General features: G+C 29.6%; 1 protein-coding gene across 1 annotated transcript in view; it reads left to right on the forward strand.

Moving 5' to 3' along the window:
* The window catches only part of jef (major facilitator superfamily domain-containing protein 6 jef), a 467,956-nt gene that overhangs the window by 183,581 nt on the left and 268,576 nt on the right, over window positions 1-15,799 (forward strand). The window contains exons 5-6 of the mRNA XM_089595806.1: window positions 5,985-6,207; window positions 6,286-6,423. Of these exons, the coding sequence (XP_089451932.1) occupies window positions 5,985-6,207; window positions 6,286-6,423 (361 nt within the window). The remainder of the gene's footprint in view (window positions 1-5,984; window positions 6,208-6,285; window positions 6,424-15,799) is intronic.

Consider the following 15,799-nt stretch of genomic DNA (forward strand, 5'->3'; position numbering starts at 1 on the left):
ATAAAAATCTAACACTGTAAGGCTTAAAAAGCTTATATAATTGTAATCTTATTTATTTGTATTAATTAGAGCACGTCCTTTTTACTCGAAATCTATGAATATGAGACTTTGATCTAAAGAACTCTCTAGAACGTACTAATGTCAGGTATTGTCCGATAACTCCAAAAAATGGCGTAGATACTGTCTTGCCTATGCTCTTGGTGATTCGGAGACACTCGCTAATGTGGTATTTGTCATAAGCGACCTTATAAACTTCAAGCAATGAAAATCACCTTATTTACTTTATTATTTATTAATTTTTATTGTTCTTTGCCTTTTGCTCTGAGACGAGCTTTAAAATCATTAAGTACAAATAACTACACCCTATAAAATGGCATTTTCATACTACAGCATGAACAAATATGATGTAGGTGTGACTTACCACATGGATTGATAATTTAGTTATGGTATAACTGTAGCTGATCTGTCATTATGACCTAATGTTTGGAGCCTTATGGGCTTTTCAAATCAATTTCTTGCAATTGCCTTTTAATTAAAACAATTGTAATAAAGTTTTTTCCACTTTTATTATATTTATTAGTAAGTGATTTGATTTAGCTTCAACTTTTAATGGGGATGCAAATTTTTCTATGATATTTTATTTAGTATTTGATACTGGATGTGGTTGAATTCCTATTGTTCAATATTCTTAATAACAATAATCCACTAATATTTGGCTTTTGGACAAAAACTTTTCTACATTTCATGTTTTAACGTATGATTAAATCTTTTACATATAGATGCATTAAAATAACTGTAAGTAGCACACAAATTAATTCTGTCATTTTGCAGAACATTTAAGAAATTTATGTTGAAAAAAGTTTCTGGTACTTACTGGTTCTTTATTGTTGAATTCGTAGCTGCCCCAGCTGGCATCTACAAATCTTAAAGAGTTCTTTATAAACTCCCTGACTAACTTATTGTGGTATTTGCAAAGTGTTCATAAAGAATTCTTAAAGTATTCCGATTTTACTCCACTTATGTCCCCTTTATTAAGTTGTCTGAGAGTTCGCCAAGAGTTTTTTTCTAGAATTTTAATCCATAAAGAGTTCTAAGAATATTTGTTTTAATCTTACGGTATTTACAAATGAAATTCAAATAAGAACCTATTTCATTAAGAAACATCTCTACTCTTTTCGCTTTTCGATAACGTTATTTTATAATCTTTTGTTGCACGTGCACTTATCTCTACATATTGAAAAGCGATAGTTATAGAACAAAGTATTGAAACGTGTGATAAGAATTATTATTAACACAAATAAATACCAAATTGAGATTGCGAAACAAATTTAATAATTATAGTAAGCCTTGGTATTTAGGACAAGCTTTGAAGCTGCAATATAAACATGATTTACTTTTGATAATAAGATACACAAAGCTTTCGTAGTATAGATTACTCGCACGCATATTCATCAGATCCCTTCATTTTCTTCATTCTTGGGTTAGAAACTCAGTATTGATCGATAACTTTTTTTGTTTTGGTGGTCTTACTGGTAATTCTTTTATTTTTTCCTTCACACTCTACTATTATGAAAACTTCTGCAAATAATTATATTTAAATAAGGTATTAAATACCTTAAATAGATTGATTATGATTATCCACTAAGCTTTAGCTTGTGTTCTTGTACCTCATCCAAATTACTTTATTGTAACTTTTTTTCCATACAAAAAATTAAGTGTTCTTCTATTTCAAGAGAGAAGGATGTCGTAAGTGAATTTTTCCCATAACTTTATAATAAATCTTCAGTTCTTTTTTGAAGTTTACCGATAACTCACTTTACATCGTTTTAGGTGTAAAAAAGTTAGGCATTGTTTAAAAACAACAAAAAGTACAAAATATTATAGTGTTTGTATACAGTAAATGTAGGTGACGAATGTTTATTAACTTCGAAATCCTTGATAGTAGAGTGGTAAGTCGTGTCTATCTGACACGCAGGCTCTACCTAGCTTGGGGTCGATTTCACTTTGCTGCTAACTTTTTCTCTCATGTAATTGTATATTGGTAGCCGGAGTTGAAAATTTCTGAAGGGAAATCTATTTCTCAATAAAATAGGTTTTTATTTAAATTTTATTTGTAAATACCGTGAGATTGAAATGAATATTCTTAGAACTCTTTATGGATTGAAATTCTAGAAAAAAAACTCTTGGCGAACACTCAAACAACTCAAAAAAGGGGACATAAGTAAAGTACTATTGGAATACTTCAAGAATACTTTAGGAACACTTTACGACTACCACAATAAGTTAGTCAGTGAATTTATAAAGAGCTGTTTAAGATTTGTGGATACCAGCTGGGTGCCACTACACTTCTACGAGTTTTCTTATTCACTGGCACAACCCATGCATACTAGGGGAATATATTGATAACGTAAAGCATATATCTGTAGCCTTTATTTTTACAAGCCTAAGGTTGCATTTTAACTAGATCAGCTGGTCAATATTCATCCAATCTACAAATATAAAATTCCCTGCGAAAATAATTGTATCTTGCACTTTAATACAATTCCCCTACTAGACGCTTCATGTGCATAGAATGTTATTTCATTATCAATCAATAGTACTTGTTATTAATGAGCTCTGTATGGTTGAATACTTCTTTCTAGTTAGTAAATTGAAGCCCACAAATTATTAATAGTTTTATTAACGTTATTAAACGTTTTAATCCAACAAGTAATATTTTCCACATTATGAGGTTGTTCAGGTTATTATAATTAAACGTTTGTTTGATTTTCTTAATCAAACTTCATACTAGTTTGATTTTCTACACTTGAGTTTTTATTTAATTTTTTTTTTATGAATTCATAAGTTTTTAAAGGAAGATGATAATACATTAAATTCTCTAATATTTGAAGATTGAAATTGACATCATTAGATATATAACGTTTATGGTCATTATAGTCAACTACAGCGTACTATCCATGAGAACATCAACGTCATCAGCGCTGTGACTTATAAGTGTTTAAGACATTTAAGTATAGGAAGTAGGCTTAGCTATCTTTGTAGTACCATTATTGAAAAATACAGCATCACTATCATCAATAATGGATGACTGCAACGGTAATGGTTTATGGAAATGTCGTTTTTCTTGGCATGAGTTCATCTAACATTTGATCAACGAAAAGTAAAAACTTTTGAACGTTATTTCTCTCTTGTTCTCTTTCATGACTTTCTCAACAGGATTGGTGGTTAGTTTTAATGTTTCACCAATAGCTCGGTCAAAATTTAATCTTCCATTTTGTAACAATTTATGTTTATTTCTTATAGCTTCTCTTGACTGTTCCGTCTATTGAAAAACTTCTTTTTGTTGGTAGGATTTAGGTGTATTGACTGTTTTCGAATATCGAAAGACTTAAATAAGTTAAAGATGTGTGTATTATAATTTTTGTGAAATAATTAAATCCTTACTCATATTTACCTTTCTTAATAAATATATCCTTGTCTAACACGATAAATCTATGTTACAAGTCTTTTTAATTTTTTATGCATTAGTTTTTAACTCCTCCGAAAGCCATATATGTATTAACATGATCGCGATCAATGAGTTTTAAATTTATATCATGCCGTCAAAATATGATCAACAGATTACCATTATCTTGAACTGAATGTTGCAGAACTTGTGCGTAAGATTGGCATAGATAGAAATGATCGACACTAGAACCCAATAAAATTAGTTGCAGATTCAATTTTTACTGTATATTTCATACAAAATCTTTTCTGTCACTTATTACAGTACAATTATTCAAGCATATATGAGCAAAACTGACATTTTTGACTGATTATATGAATTAAAGACAACTTTCATTTTCTCATACACTGGTAACCTCAATAAATCAAGGTTTTGAAAGCAATACACATAAAATAAACATTTGGTATCTCAATGGTCACTTCACAGTTTTTAACAAAGAAAATATAGTTTACAGCTGTTTTCTTAACTTTAGGCTTAAGTTCAATTTTGTGATAAAATGCTCATACGTTTCTTAGCTGAACAACTGAAAAAATGTACTTCTATTAATTGTTTTTGGCTTGTTATGCGCAAAGATTCCAAGGTATTTCCTTATTTTAAAATTTCTTTCAGATTTAACAAAAAATAAACGTTATACATGTCAACTACCATTTAGTTTTAAAGGGACCCACTCGTTCTATAGTTTTATTGATAATCTCAGTCACTGATTGCCTAGTAGCTTCTTACAACTCCCCAGAAAAAAAGATATTCATTGAGTTTATTTTATACTTAAATCTCCATCTCACTAGTACCTCTTGATAAACACCCACACTTCCATACGATTTTCTATTTACTTCTTACGCCCCCCACCAATCCCTTTCTTAAAACAAGGAGAAATCGTTTAATCTTTCGTATATTTTCATTGGGTATTGATTTTAAATCTCCAATGACCACTAAACCCATACGCGACTATTATGGATAATTGCATGCCCTCAACCTTTCCCTCTATCTAAAATATATTGGTACCCATACATGCACGCCAAATACGATTTATTGTTGAAATTTAAGAATTTACTTGCATATCATTGTCTGGTACGTTGAAACTTTTACTATTCATGTTGAAATAAGTTATTGTTTATCATAGTAATTTGATAATTAAACTACTGTCTTCTTTCTCCTTTGCCATAATTAAGAAAATTTAAATGAAAAAACTTGGAATCTTGGAGCATGGCTATTTATTAAATTAATTCACATAATTAATAAATAGCCATGCTCCAAGATTCCAAGTTTTTTCATTTAAATTTCCTTATCATAGTAATTGTTTAAAATTATGATATTGAGTACTCATTATTTAAATTAGGCGTAACATTATTTTTTAGACTATAAATATTTGTATGAAAAATTTTTAGTAAACATTTCAGAATTTTTATTTTTGAAGATTTTTGAAAAAATTTTTTTTTTCTATTCTTAATCATACCTTCTTAGATTTCTTACTAGTGCAAAAAAATGAAACATTTAGTATTAAAATGTTAAAAAATTATTAAATATGTATAAAAAGAGCTTTAACTAAAGCAGAACTTCTCCTATCAGGGCTCTCTACGATTACCTTAAGTATTAACTGATGGGCGTTGGTGCACAGAGCGCTTAAGAGGTAAGCTTTTACTGGCACATATATTGACACGGTGCCGTTGAGAAGAAATGACATTTTTTTAATATTCCTGACTTGTTCTTACAAGATATTTAGAGTTTTTGTCCGAATGCTTAGTTCTTGTTAGGTAATACTCTAATAACTGTAATTATTTATTCAAAGTATTGTAAATCGATGTTGGAATATAATCAATTAAAACTAAACGTAATATTGAATAAACTAAAGTTAAAAACAATTGGTAGCCTTAACTCAAAAAATTAAAATGATCTGCTTCAAACCTAAGAAAATTTAACACTGATCAAGTTGCAATATAAATTACAACTAGGCAAGACCATTTTAAAAGACTATTATTAGGAGTAATTATTTATCAACGCAAGAATACTTTAAGTATTTCCTGTTGCATAACTTAACAATCTTTCTCAAATGACACAACGTTTAAAACTTCCTACTTGTGTTCAAATATCTGGCTCACGTGTTAACTCAATCATTTTCATTTAACAACATAATGTGATCCTTAAAAATACAATAACCACAGAGATATACTTGCATCTTAAACATATTTTTTAGTGTTACCAACTGAACAAATTCATTTGCCTTACAAGGTATTTAATTGCTCTCATATAAGTAGCTTCCAGAATACCTCATGTGAATGATCTACCTCAAAGTAAATTCTTCTTTCTGTTGAGTTAACATAGTTTATACATAGTACGTATGTTCATATAATCATGACAACTTCAGAAATTCAAAAGAAAAATTTTTTAAAAGAAACAAGTAATAATAAATAACGTAGATCACATAGCAATTTTTTAGATCCACTGGATGACTTAACCATTTCAATTATACTTGTATTGATAGATACGGTCATCAACGAATGTTTGGAAGCTTAGGATGGGGCTTAGCAATGTTTTTTGTTGGAATTGCTTTAGATCATAGCACGGCTTTTCCCGATCATCCCTGTGGTCCAGATATAAAAGAGAGAAACTACACTATTTGTTTTACTATATTCAGTGTTTTGATGGGAGCTGCTCTCATAACAGCAACGCAAATAAATTTTAAATATGATCCTATTTCATTGCAGGTAGGTTTCAACTTTTTTTTTAATTTATCGTAACCACAAAAATTATTTTAGTACTGTAATGTTTTTTGTAATGCTAAGGAAGAAGATAAACAATCAATCGAACGTACTAAAGAAGAGCAGTTACAAAGTCAACTATCACAACAATTAAACTTACCAAGCTTACAAGAGTCATCGGCATCTAGCACTAACGTAAGATTGAATCCACCAGAAGAAAAGGTTAGTTCTAAGTAAAAAATATAAGACCTCTATGTGTGTTTCAAATTCCAAGAAAAAAATTGTAATGCAGTCTACATTTATTTAATTAAAAAGAAGCTCAACATTATACAGAATAACGCACTAAGGCTGTAAGATAAAAGCTTTAAAATATGGAGGAATATTAATTTCCTTTTTTTAATCAATGTGTTTACTGTAGTATAACATATATTCCTTACATTTTTACATAGCAATTTAATAATTCATCCAGATAGGTATAACCTTAATTTAAAAAATGTCATTTCTAAGGTATATTTTGTAGTAAACTAGTAGGTATCAAATTCATGTTGTGTACGAACTTATTTGATTAAATCATCATCATGTACCAACGGTGATTACAGCTACTAGATTAGTTACGTAAATTATATGACCAAATAACAATTTTCGATTTAAATCTATTCTTGACAGCCAAAAATAATTGCCAGTGGCAAGATGTTGAGCTGCAACTGCAAATGCATTAGTTAAGATTATTATTCTAGGCAGGACTTTCACTAACAGTGTTCCTGCTGTGTATGGATCAAATTGCTGCTTTCTTAAGTAGGGCTTTTATTTGTCAAGTGTCATAGTAGTTGCTATTTACACTAATGTATTATATTTTTAAGCCATGTATCATGCCTATTGCTAGGTCAGATGGATATTGCAACATGTTATCAGATGCCCTTATCTATTTGTTTTTAACTGTTCTACTCTAGTAGGCATAAAAGAAGTCTTGTATTTATCACAGATGATTAAGAATTGACAAGATTTTACATTATCAGGGTATAATAATTACTCAATTTTAATGCTTAGAAAACACTTTTTTATTACTTTTACTGCCTGCTAAATTAAGAAATCTTTTTTTATGATTGTTACTTGCTTAGAAGTACGGCTTATTAGTTCAGTGATATTTCTGTATAACTTATTATTTACCATAGAGAATTTATGATAATAAATAAAAACTGTTCTATTTATGCGTTTCCTATGGCCAGAAATTTTCCAAGAGCTATGCTTGCTATGCCTTTCACTTTGCAGCAATCTGTATTTTTACACTTAGATACGATTACCTGGATTGGGATCTACTATATCTTACCACATAAGCAAATTATAAATTTTAACTAGTCAAGCAGTTTAAATCTTCAAGGTTTCCAGAGACAAAAGTAGTACAGCATTTCTTCATTAACATGGAGGGTGAAAAACATCTTTAATAATAAGCATTTCATTTAAGAAAAATGTATTTTAAACTTTTCTCACTATTTTATTCACTTGTATATACTAAATGACTGAAATCAGGATTTCTGCCCAAATCATCAGGAAAATACCAAAACTTTTTTTTCATGTTACTAGTGTATGAAACAAGGTTTCGTTAAATAACGAAAAGTAACCTTAGATTTGTGTTTTAGTTTAGTAGGATCCACTAAGTGGTGTCGAAGTAAAATCAAATCCATCAGCAATCCAAGTTAGTAAGTATGTTCACAATATTATCAAGAAGCATGTCGTTAACCATAGTCGTTCACTGGTAGTGCGATGAAAACAAAGCTGTTAGCCGTGCAGCTGGGTATCTCGACTACTGAGAAAACTCTGACATCCTGCAATCGGTAAGTGACTTGGGCTAATTTACACTCTGGATCGTGGAGACCACCAAGTGTTTATTAAATAAAAGCGTTATAAATGCCAATATTTCTGGAATAATACCAAGAGACGTATCGTCTGAGCACAAGCAGCTTCAACGCTAAGAAGTATCATGGTTGTTCTCTCGAATAACCTGATGCTGCTAAAGCACCTCTTGCTATACTAGCAAGCTGGAGAAAACAATGTCAGGGAAGTAGTCAGAGAGATTTGCTAGAAATTTTATCAACCTGTGACTCAAAGGATCACCACTTGCTCTTTTTAAGGGTTTTCATAAATTTTCTGCTATCCATAAACCGAATAGTAAAACTACAAATCAGAAACAAACTTAAGTAAACATGACAGTCAGCAATAGGCAAGCGTCACAAACCAATCCCGTCCTTGAATCACCAAAACAAATAAGCTCTGCGAAAAAAGAAGGTGCCTTAGACGCCAACGTCTCCAGTGTTACACAAAAAGACGTTAAGGAATAGCAGTGAAACTAGCTCTAACACTTCAGAGTGTTATGGTCTTCTTTCCACCCATCTGGTGCTACAAAATCAGGCTAAAAAAGACCACCCTGATGTATTTGAGCAAACACGATTACTTTCAACTTTAGTCAATGGAAAGTTTAGCTCATTGGTCTTTTTTAGGCCATTTAACTTTGAACTATCTTACTAACTTGCTAACAAATATGTTACAAGGTATGAAAGTTGGCAATAATTAGATAATATTAGGCTCCTAAAAGTTCTACAAATGCATAGAGTTACAAGTTGGAGAATGAAAGAGAAAACTTCAAATGCTTTAAATGTATACAATTTTATGTTACGTTTAAAATTTACTTCTGATATACCATAGTACCTACCAAAGTCATACAAACATAAAAATTCTACTACTTCCGATCTGTTAAGATAATGATTATCAACAAGAAATTCATAAAATCTATCGGATAATTCTTCTAGAAAATTTTCAATTGCATGAAAAGGTTTTAATTTATGATTGCGATATCGATAGCGTTTCAAGTTAACGTTCACTATTTATCTACTAAATCACAAAAAGTAGGATGAAAAGAATGTACCAATTCGTTCGTTTTTTTTCAAAGTTATCTAAGTTCCATTACTATTTTCTTCCTAAATTAATGGCAAAGTTGCCAAAAAGTTCTTGATGAATTGTTAATCTTTAGAGCGTGGTTAATCACAAAACCTGCTTTTATTTCTTAATTTTTGTCTGTTGGTGACACAAATTCATGCCTATCTTAAAATAACTTTATCAGTTATTGATCATGAAAATATAAACCAAAGAACTTTTTAAAATGCGGTTTTTATTTTCTTTTAACTTTTTTCACTTGTTATTTTTTTGTCAATGTTGTATTTATATAATTTTTTTATTAACAATCTTGTACCGTTACCTAAGCCATCAGCTATACTCAAGTTTTGTATGATGAGAACCAGTTAAATTATTTAAATTAAGTTCATGCAGAGGTAATCTTTTACGATTACTGCTTAGCATTTTAATGAGAACACTTATACGAATATCACTATCAGATTTATCAACACCCTTGTACGTAGCATATTCTATGCTACCATATGTTTTTATTCTTGCTTATAGATTATTTAGAATTTTATTATTCAAGTAGGAAGTAGATTCGTGATAAGACGTAGGTATAACGTTATTTATCAAAAAGTTAATATCCTTGCAAAAAATTTCAGAACGAATATCAGTTGTTTTCTAGTTATTTGTCTCGTGACTATTTTTTTTCTTCAATTTCTAATAATCATTTTAATAATTGGTAAGTAAATAAGCGAATATTGATATATAGTCTTAGAATACAAAGTTATGACTAAAAATATGATGGTTGATAACTTTCCTAAATAATCATATTTCAATTCCTATTTTTAAGAACTAGAGGAATTCGTAAAAAATCTCTTTCTTAAAAAATTAATAATAACTATAATATACATTTTTGTTACATACATAACGCCATGTTGTTTCAACTGTTTCTAAGGTTTTTTTGTAGGATCCCAGAAGCCCTATCTAATATAATTGAATTTTTTTCTCTCAATATTGTTCAAGACTTAAATTCCAAGAACAAACTTTTTTTTATGTTTAAGTCCCATAATTACCAAAATATTATGTTACTTATCATTCCATTCATAAATAATATTGGTGATATACTAGTCTAAATCATTATTAAAAAAAACGTGTTAATCAAATCAAATGTTGAAAATCTTCGTTGAGTCTTTACTTAATTTTTTATTAACTGGATAAACTATTCTAGTAAATAAATAATCTGTGTTAGCCATCATTTTTTCTTATTATTTTAGTGGCTTAGATAAATAAAAATTTTTACGTTGTCTTCAAATTCCAAATATTTTACAATGCTTTAAAAAGTTAGAACAGTATGTAAAACTAGCTAACTATTTTGAGTAATTTAAATAAACAAGTTATAATCGATAAACATTGAAAAAAGTTATCCTTTGAATTTGGAGAAGTTATTAAATTTATACTGTTCTTTGTAACTTTTAAAAGCATACTAAAAAAATTACTATTATTATTAACAAGTGTTACTAAGTTGGTACTACTTTTCTCAATGATATTTCTAATATTTCAATATACCTTAAATATTCATGCAACATATATAGTTTTGTATAACATTTATTTTATAAATTTTTAATACAATATATACTTGAAATTGAGTAACTCAGAGATGAAAATTTTATTACAAATGCTTCTTTGTGATAGAAAAATGTGCATATCTGTATAAGATTGTGAAAAAACACATTTAATAATCAATAATACGATATCAATCCACCCTGGTAAGCGTTACTATTATGATTATCGTTATAATCGTTTTCATTATTATCGTTAGGCTTACTATTGCACTTATATCATCATTATTACTACTATCTTTATTATTAGAACTGTCATAATTTTTAATACTCATCATATTATTGTTATTTTTATGATCATTTTTTTCATTATTTTTTTTGGGATTATTATTAAAATTATTATGACTTTAAGCTTAAGAGTTGTAATTGTCATCATTATTGGTATTATTATTATCATTATTATTTTATTGTCATCATTATCGTTGTGATCGTCATTTTTATCGTTATTATCATAATCAATGTTATCATTATTTTACATTATTTTCGCTCAAATCATCATTATAAACAATATTATTATCGTCACCACCACTAACATGATCAGTATTAACAGCGTTTTTGTCAACAGCAGAATTATTAGCAATGTCATTAACATCATTATCATTGTTATCTCATAGTTGTTGATCATTTTTATCATCCCTTTTTTTGCTGTATTTTTTACTACCATTATTATCACAATATCTATCATCGTGATTATTAATATCAACATCAGCATTATTTTCATCGCTACCATCATTATCATTTTATTTGTCATTATTATGATTATTAGTACAACTGTCATCATTATTATTTTCATTATCATCATGATTGCCATTAGTATTATTACTATCATAATTACTATGATTATCTTTGCTATTATTACTTTTGTCGTAATCGTCAGCATTATTATTATTATGATAACTTATATCATAAATGTTATTATTGCAATTCATATTATCAGCATTATAATCATCGTCATTATCATTGTTGTTGTCAGCATTATTATTACTATTATTGGCATTATTATTATCTACGTTATTATTTTAAAAATTATAAAGATTATTAATATTATTATTATTACTATTTTTAATGATATTATTACATATATAGTTATTAATATTATCCTCTTTAGAATTTTTGTCATCATTATCACGATAATAATTATGATTATTCTCCTTATAATTATCAGCTTTCTCTTCATCGCCAAAATCATCGTCATCATCATACATAACTTTACCATTATGAATAATTTCACTGTTTTTATTATTATGATCAGTATGACCATCCACATTATAACTAAGGACATTTTTATCGTTTTTATTACTATCATTATTATTATTGTCATCGGCATCACTATCCTCATAATTATCGTTGTTAGTATAACTATTAGTATAATAACTCGATTATTATTATTTCTATCATTATAATCATCATTATTGTACTTTTTGTTATCATTATTGTTATCATTAACAGACGGCATTATTATCAGTATTAGTATTTTTATTATTATTATGATTATTATTATAATAAAGGTTCTTCATTTTAGTATTATTATTTCTATAATTTTTTTTTTGATCTTGCTATCATTTTTATCACCATTGTTATCATAATTCTTATAAACATTTTTGTGATCAGCATCATTATTATTATTATGTAAACCATCATTGTCATTAGCATTTTATTATCATTTTTATAATCATCACTATTAATATTAATTATATTATCTTTCGCTTTGTCCTTATAATATTTATTATAATCTTAACCATGATTGGTTTTCTTATTATTGTGATATCAATATTTTATTTAAATTATAATTATCATTGCTATTGTCATCATGTTTATTATCATTATTATTATCGTTATCTTTTGTTTTTTACCAAATTAGTGTGACAGTCCACTCGCATAATGGCCAGGGCCACCCACTCACCACCTATGTGTAAATTTGTATTGCTGCACCCATTTCCAACCCTATATGCTGATATCATACCTGAATCCATGGGCACAGTGTGAATATCTCCTGTGCAACACCTTACCAGTTAAGATGACCCTTTCTGCACTGATGGTGCATCGGGTCTACTGGCCACCATGTAGTCTATCTCTGGAAAGGACTCCATATTTTACACTTCCCACCAGGTAACTCAGCGCTCTCTGCTGAAGCATAGGATCCAGGCTAATTAGCATCTCTTAAGAAGCTCCATGTTTGTGGGACCACTTCTCGCCAGTAAGGCTGGCGATTTCTACCTGGCACATCGAATGCGCTAGTTTCTAATTTTCAAATTTGTTTCTTATTTACACAGGCCCAGAGACCTGTGGGTTAACAATAGAACCATGAATTTACTTTGAAGGAAGTGTTCACGAAAAACCTACCCCGAAAGAACAAGGGCTAAATAAAAATTTTTTCTGTTAAAAACAGTTTCGGAAAAAATATCTTCATCTACCGGGAATTAAACCCATGATCGTTGGAACAGGTAATATTATTAACAAGCACGCTTGGTGCCCGTTATGGCTTCTGTTGCTCGAGCTTATTTTACACAGGTTAGTTACCAAACTTAATCATACATGTGACTGAAATACGCGTTTCTTTATCACTAAACTAGTTTTTTCATGCACCTCAAAGATGCATCAGAACTTTCTTTCTAAAGGTAAAAGGTGAATATTGGTAAGGGCAAGGAGTTTTTATAGTCTTAAATTTAAAGAGGACACGTCAGGTTGGGAATCGAGACGACTTATCAGAGCTTCACTCTTACCCAATTACTCTTGATTGACACAAGCACAGCCGTGGTTCTACATTTATGCAGGGATTTATGTAAAAGTTGCTGTCCGAACTGTGTATCGTATTTCTTATGGATATACGCAGTAAAGACTTTTGAAATCGTTGATTGTTCTTATTTTCGGATGTAGTAGTTAGAATTAATGTTGTAAGATGATGTATAAAATTGTTTAGAGATTGCATGCGTAGTTTGAGTTTTACAACTGCAGCTTGTTTCAAAAAAAGTAAGTTATACGTCACGCAATTGCAGAAGCAGGTACATAGTTCGATGTTGAAGGATTGATGACCATGCGCTCTTTTTAATGTTAGAATTCAACTACATGCTCAGAAAGGAAAAGTCTTAGGTGTATGACATGGGATGTCAGGTTATCGTTCTTGTTATTATTATTGTTATTATTATTATTATCACTTTTGCAATACTAACTATTATATGACAACAATATTATTATGGTCATTATGATCAACATAATTTTTATTATTGTAATGAAGCCCCATCTCTTATCTCATTTATTTTTTGTATAGAATCTCATAATAGTCTTCGTTGCCCAGAATACATAAGAATTTTATGCAACAGGTAGAAAATGCACGGAACGTATTCTTAAACGTACTGAGTTCCACTTTAAATGCCAGAAAAGTTCAAATCGCTTTGAACCCTTACTGTACAAGTGTACAAGCTGACTTAACTTAAATATCGAGTCTCACAAGTTCAAAACAGCACTCAACTGAGACTGCACAACTATTCACGCCACGTAGCCTGTAGTTTAGGCTTGTACAGTACGGCATAGCATCGAACTGCAGAATCCTGAGGGAAGGGGCTATACAAGCCCGACGAGTGTGCTCTCACAGCACAATGTACAGGCTCAGCGAGAGTAGATAACTTCGAGGCTGCGATTAATACAGCTGTTGGTTATATAAAACGCATTTAGGAAAATAAGTTAAAATCAATTTTTTGTATAGATACATCCATACATGTGAATAATTTCTTGAAGCTTGTCTAACCATTGTGTAACTCGTTAATATAGTATAAGACTCTTAGGTCTTGAATATAATATTTTAACCGTGAAAAATCAAAACAGTCATTTTAAAAATAAGTAACACTTTTTTTTAGTATTTGAGCGAGTAAAAAATAATACAGTACGTTACCTATCTTAGGTGCAAAGTACAACTAGCGCGTACAAATGGTACACCTTACACCCACAAGTTGCTTTGGACCATGAAGTGGTAGAGCACTTTACTGCCCATGGGTGCAAAGTGCGGTCCTAGGGCGCAAAATGCGAGCGAGCCTCTACGCCCATAATAGAAAAAAAATGATGGGGTACTTTACTAATCACAAACATTTGTATAGTAAAAAATGAATAAAATAAATATATTATTAAAGCTACATTCCTTTCTTATTGTTTTATGTAGCCTAAATATCATATTTAGTGGCAACGTAAGATTCATCCTCTATTTTAAATAATAGACACGGATCTATTTTCGGTGAAGTTTTTGCATCATAAAATAAGGTTAATTCACCATGAAAATCTGCTTTATATGCGTAGTAGTGGTAATAAAAGTAAATATTATTTATCTTGATTACGAAGAAAAACGCATCATCATTTATTATGTAAGTTTTTTAATTCTACAAAAGAAAGGGCCGTCGTTTTCAATTTTATGAGTAAAACTATTCCACATTCATATTGTTAATCATTAATTATTACAAATTTATATGTCATAGCACTGTTAATATTTGGATAAAATTATTTTAAATTAGTGTCATTTTTTTCGTCAACTCTTCTGAAGACTGGTTTATCCTCTATTATACTTAAATACTTAAAAACATGACATTCCTGGTCAGAAATCGTACCTAGGCTGTAACGGGGGCCTAGCTAGGAATAATGCACTACTAGATAGGCCCCCATTACAGCCAAGGTGGTTTCTTATTGCTACTGTCAATGGAACGTTTCTTTTGGAATTTGTTCTTACACCCATTGTTTTTAGATATTTGTTTTTCCGTTCTAATAACACTCCAAAAATAAACAAGTAAGCCATTATATTTCATCACTCGAGATATGTTATTAACCGAGTGCATTTTGATGGTAAAATCACAAAATAATTTTATACATTTTACGATGATTTCTTGATAAACGTTTTACGCAATGTATATCAGCTTCTACGTATTTTGGAGGAGATAAAATACCGAAAATTCATCGTACAGTTAAGTGTAAGTACCAGCTTTCATTTGTACATGTTATTAAATCTCCAATAATATGGCACTTTGTTTAATTTTTATTTTGTCCTAAAACTGTTTTTAATTTTTTGGTTTTGTTTCTTTAAATATACTACTAGGCCTGTTTTTCTT

This window comes from Copidosoma floridanum, unplaced genomic scaffold (assembly GCF_036245765.1).
Source record: "Copidosoma floridanum isolate Cflo_tuat_1 unplaced genomic scaffold, Cflo_Japanese_pri ptg000028l, whole genome shotgun sequence".
Taxonomy (NCBI): Eukaryota; Metazoa; Arthropoda; class Insecta; order Hymenoptera; family Encyrtidae; genus Copidosoma; species Copidosoma floridanum.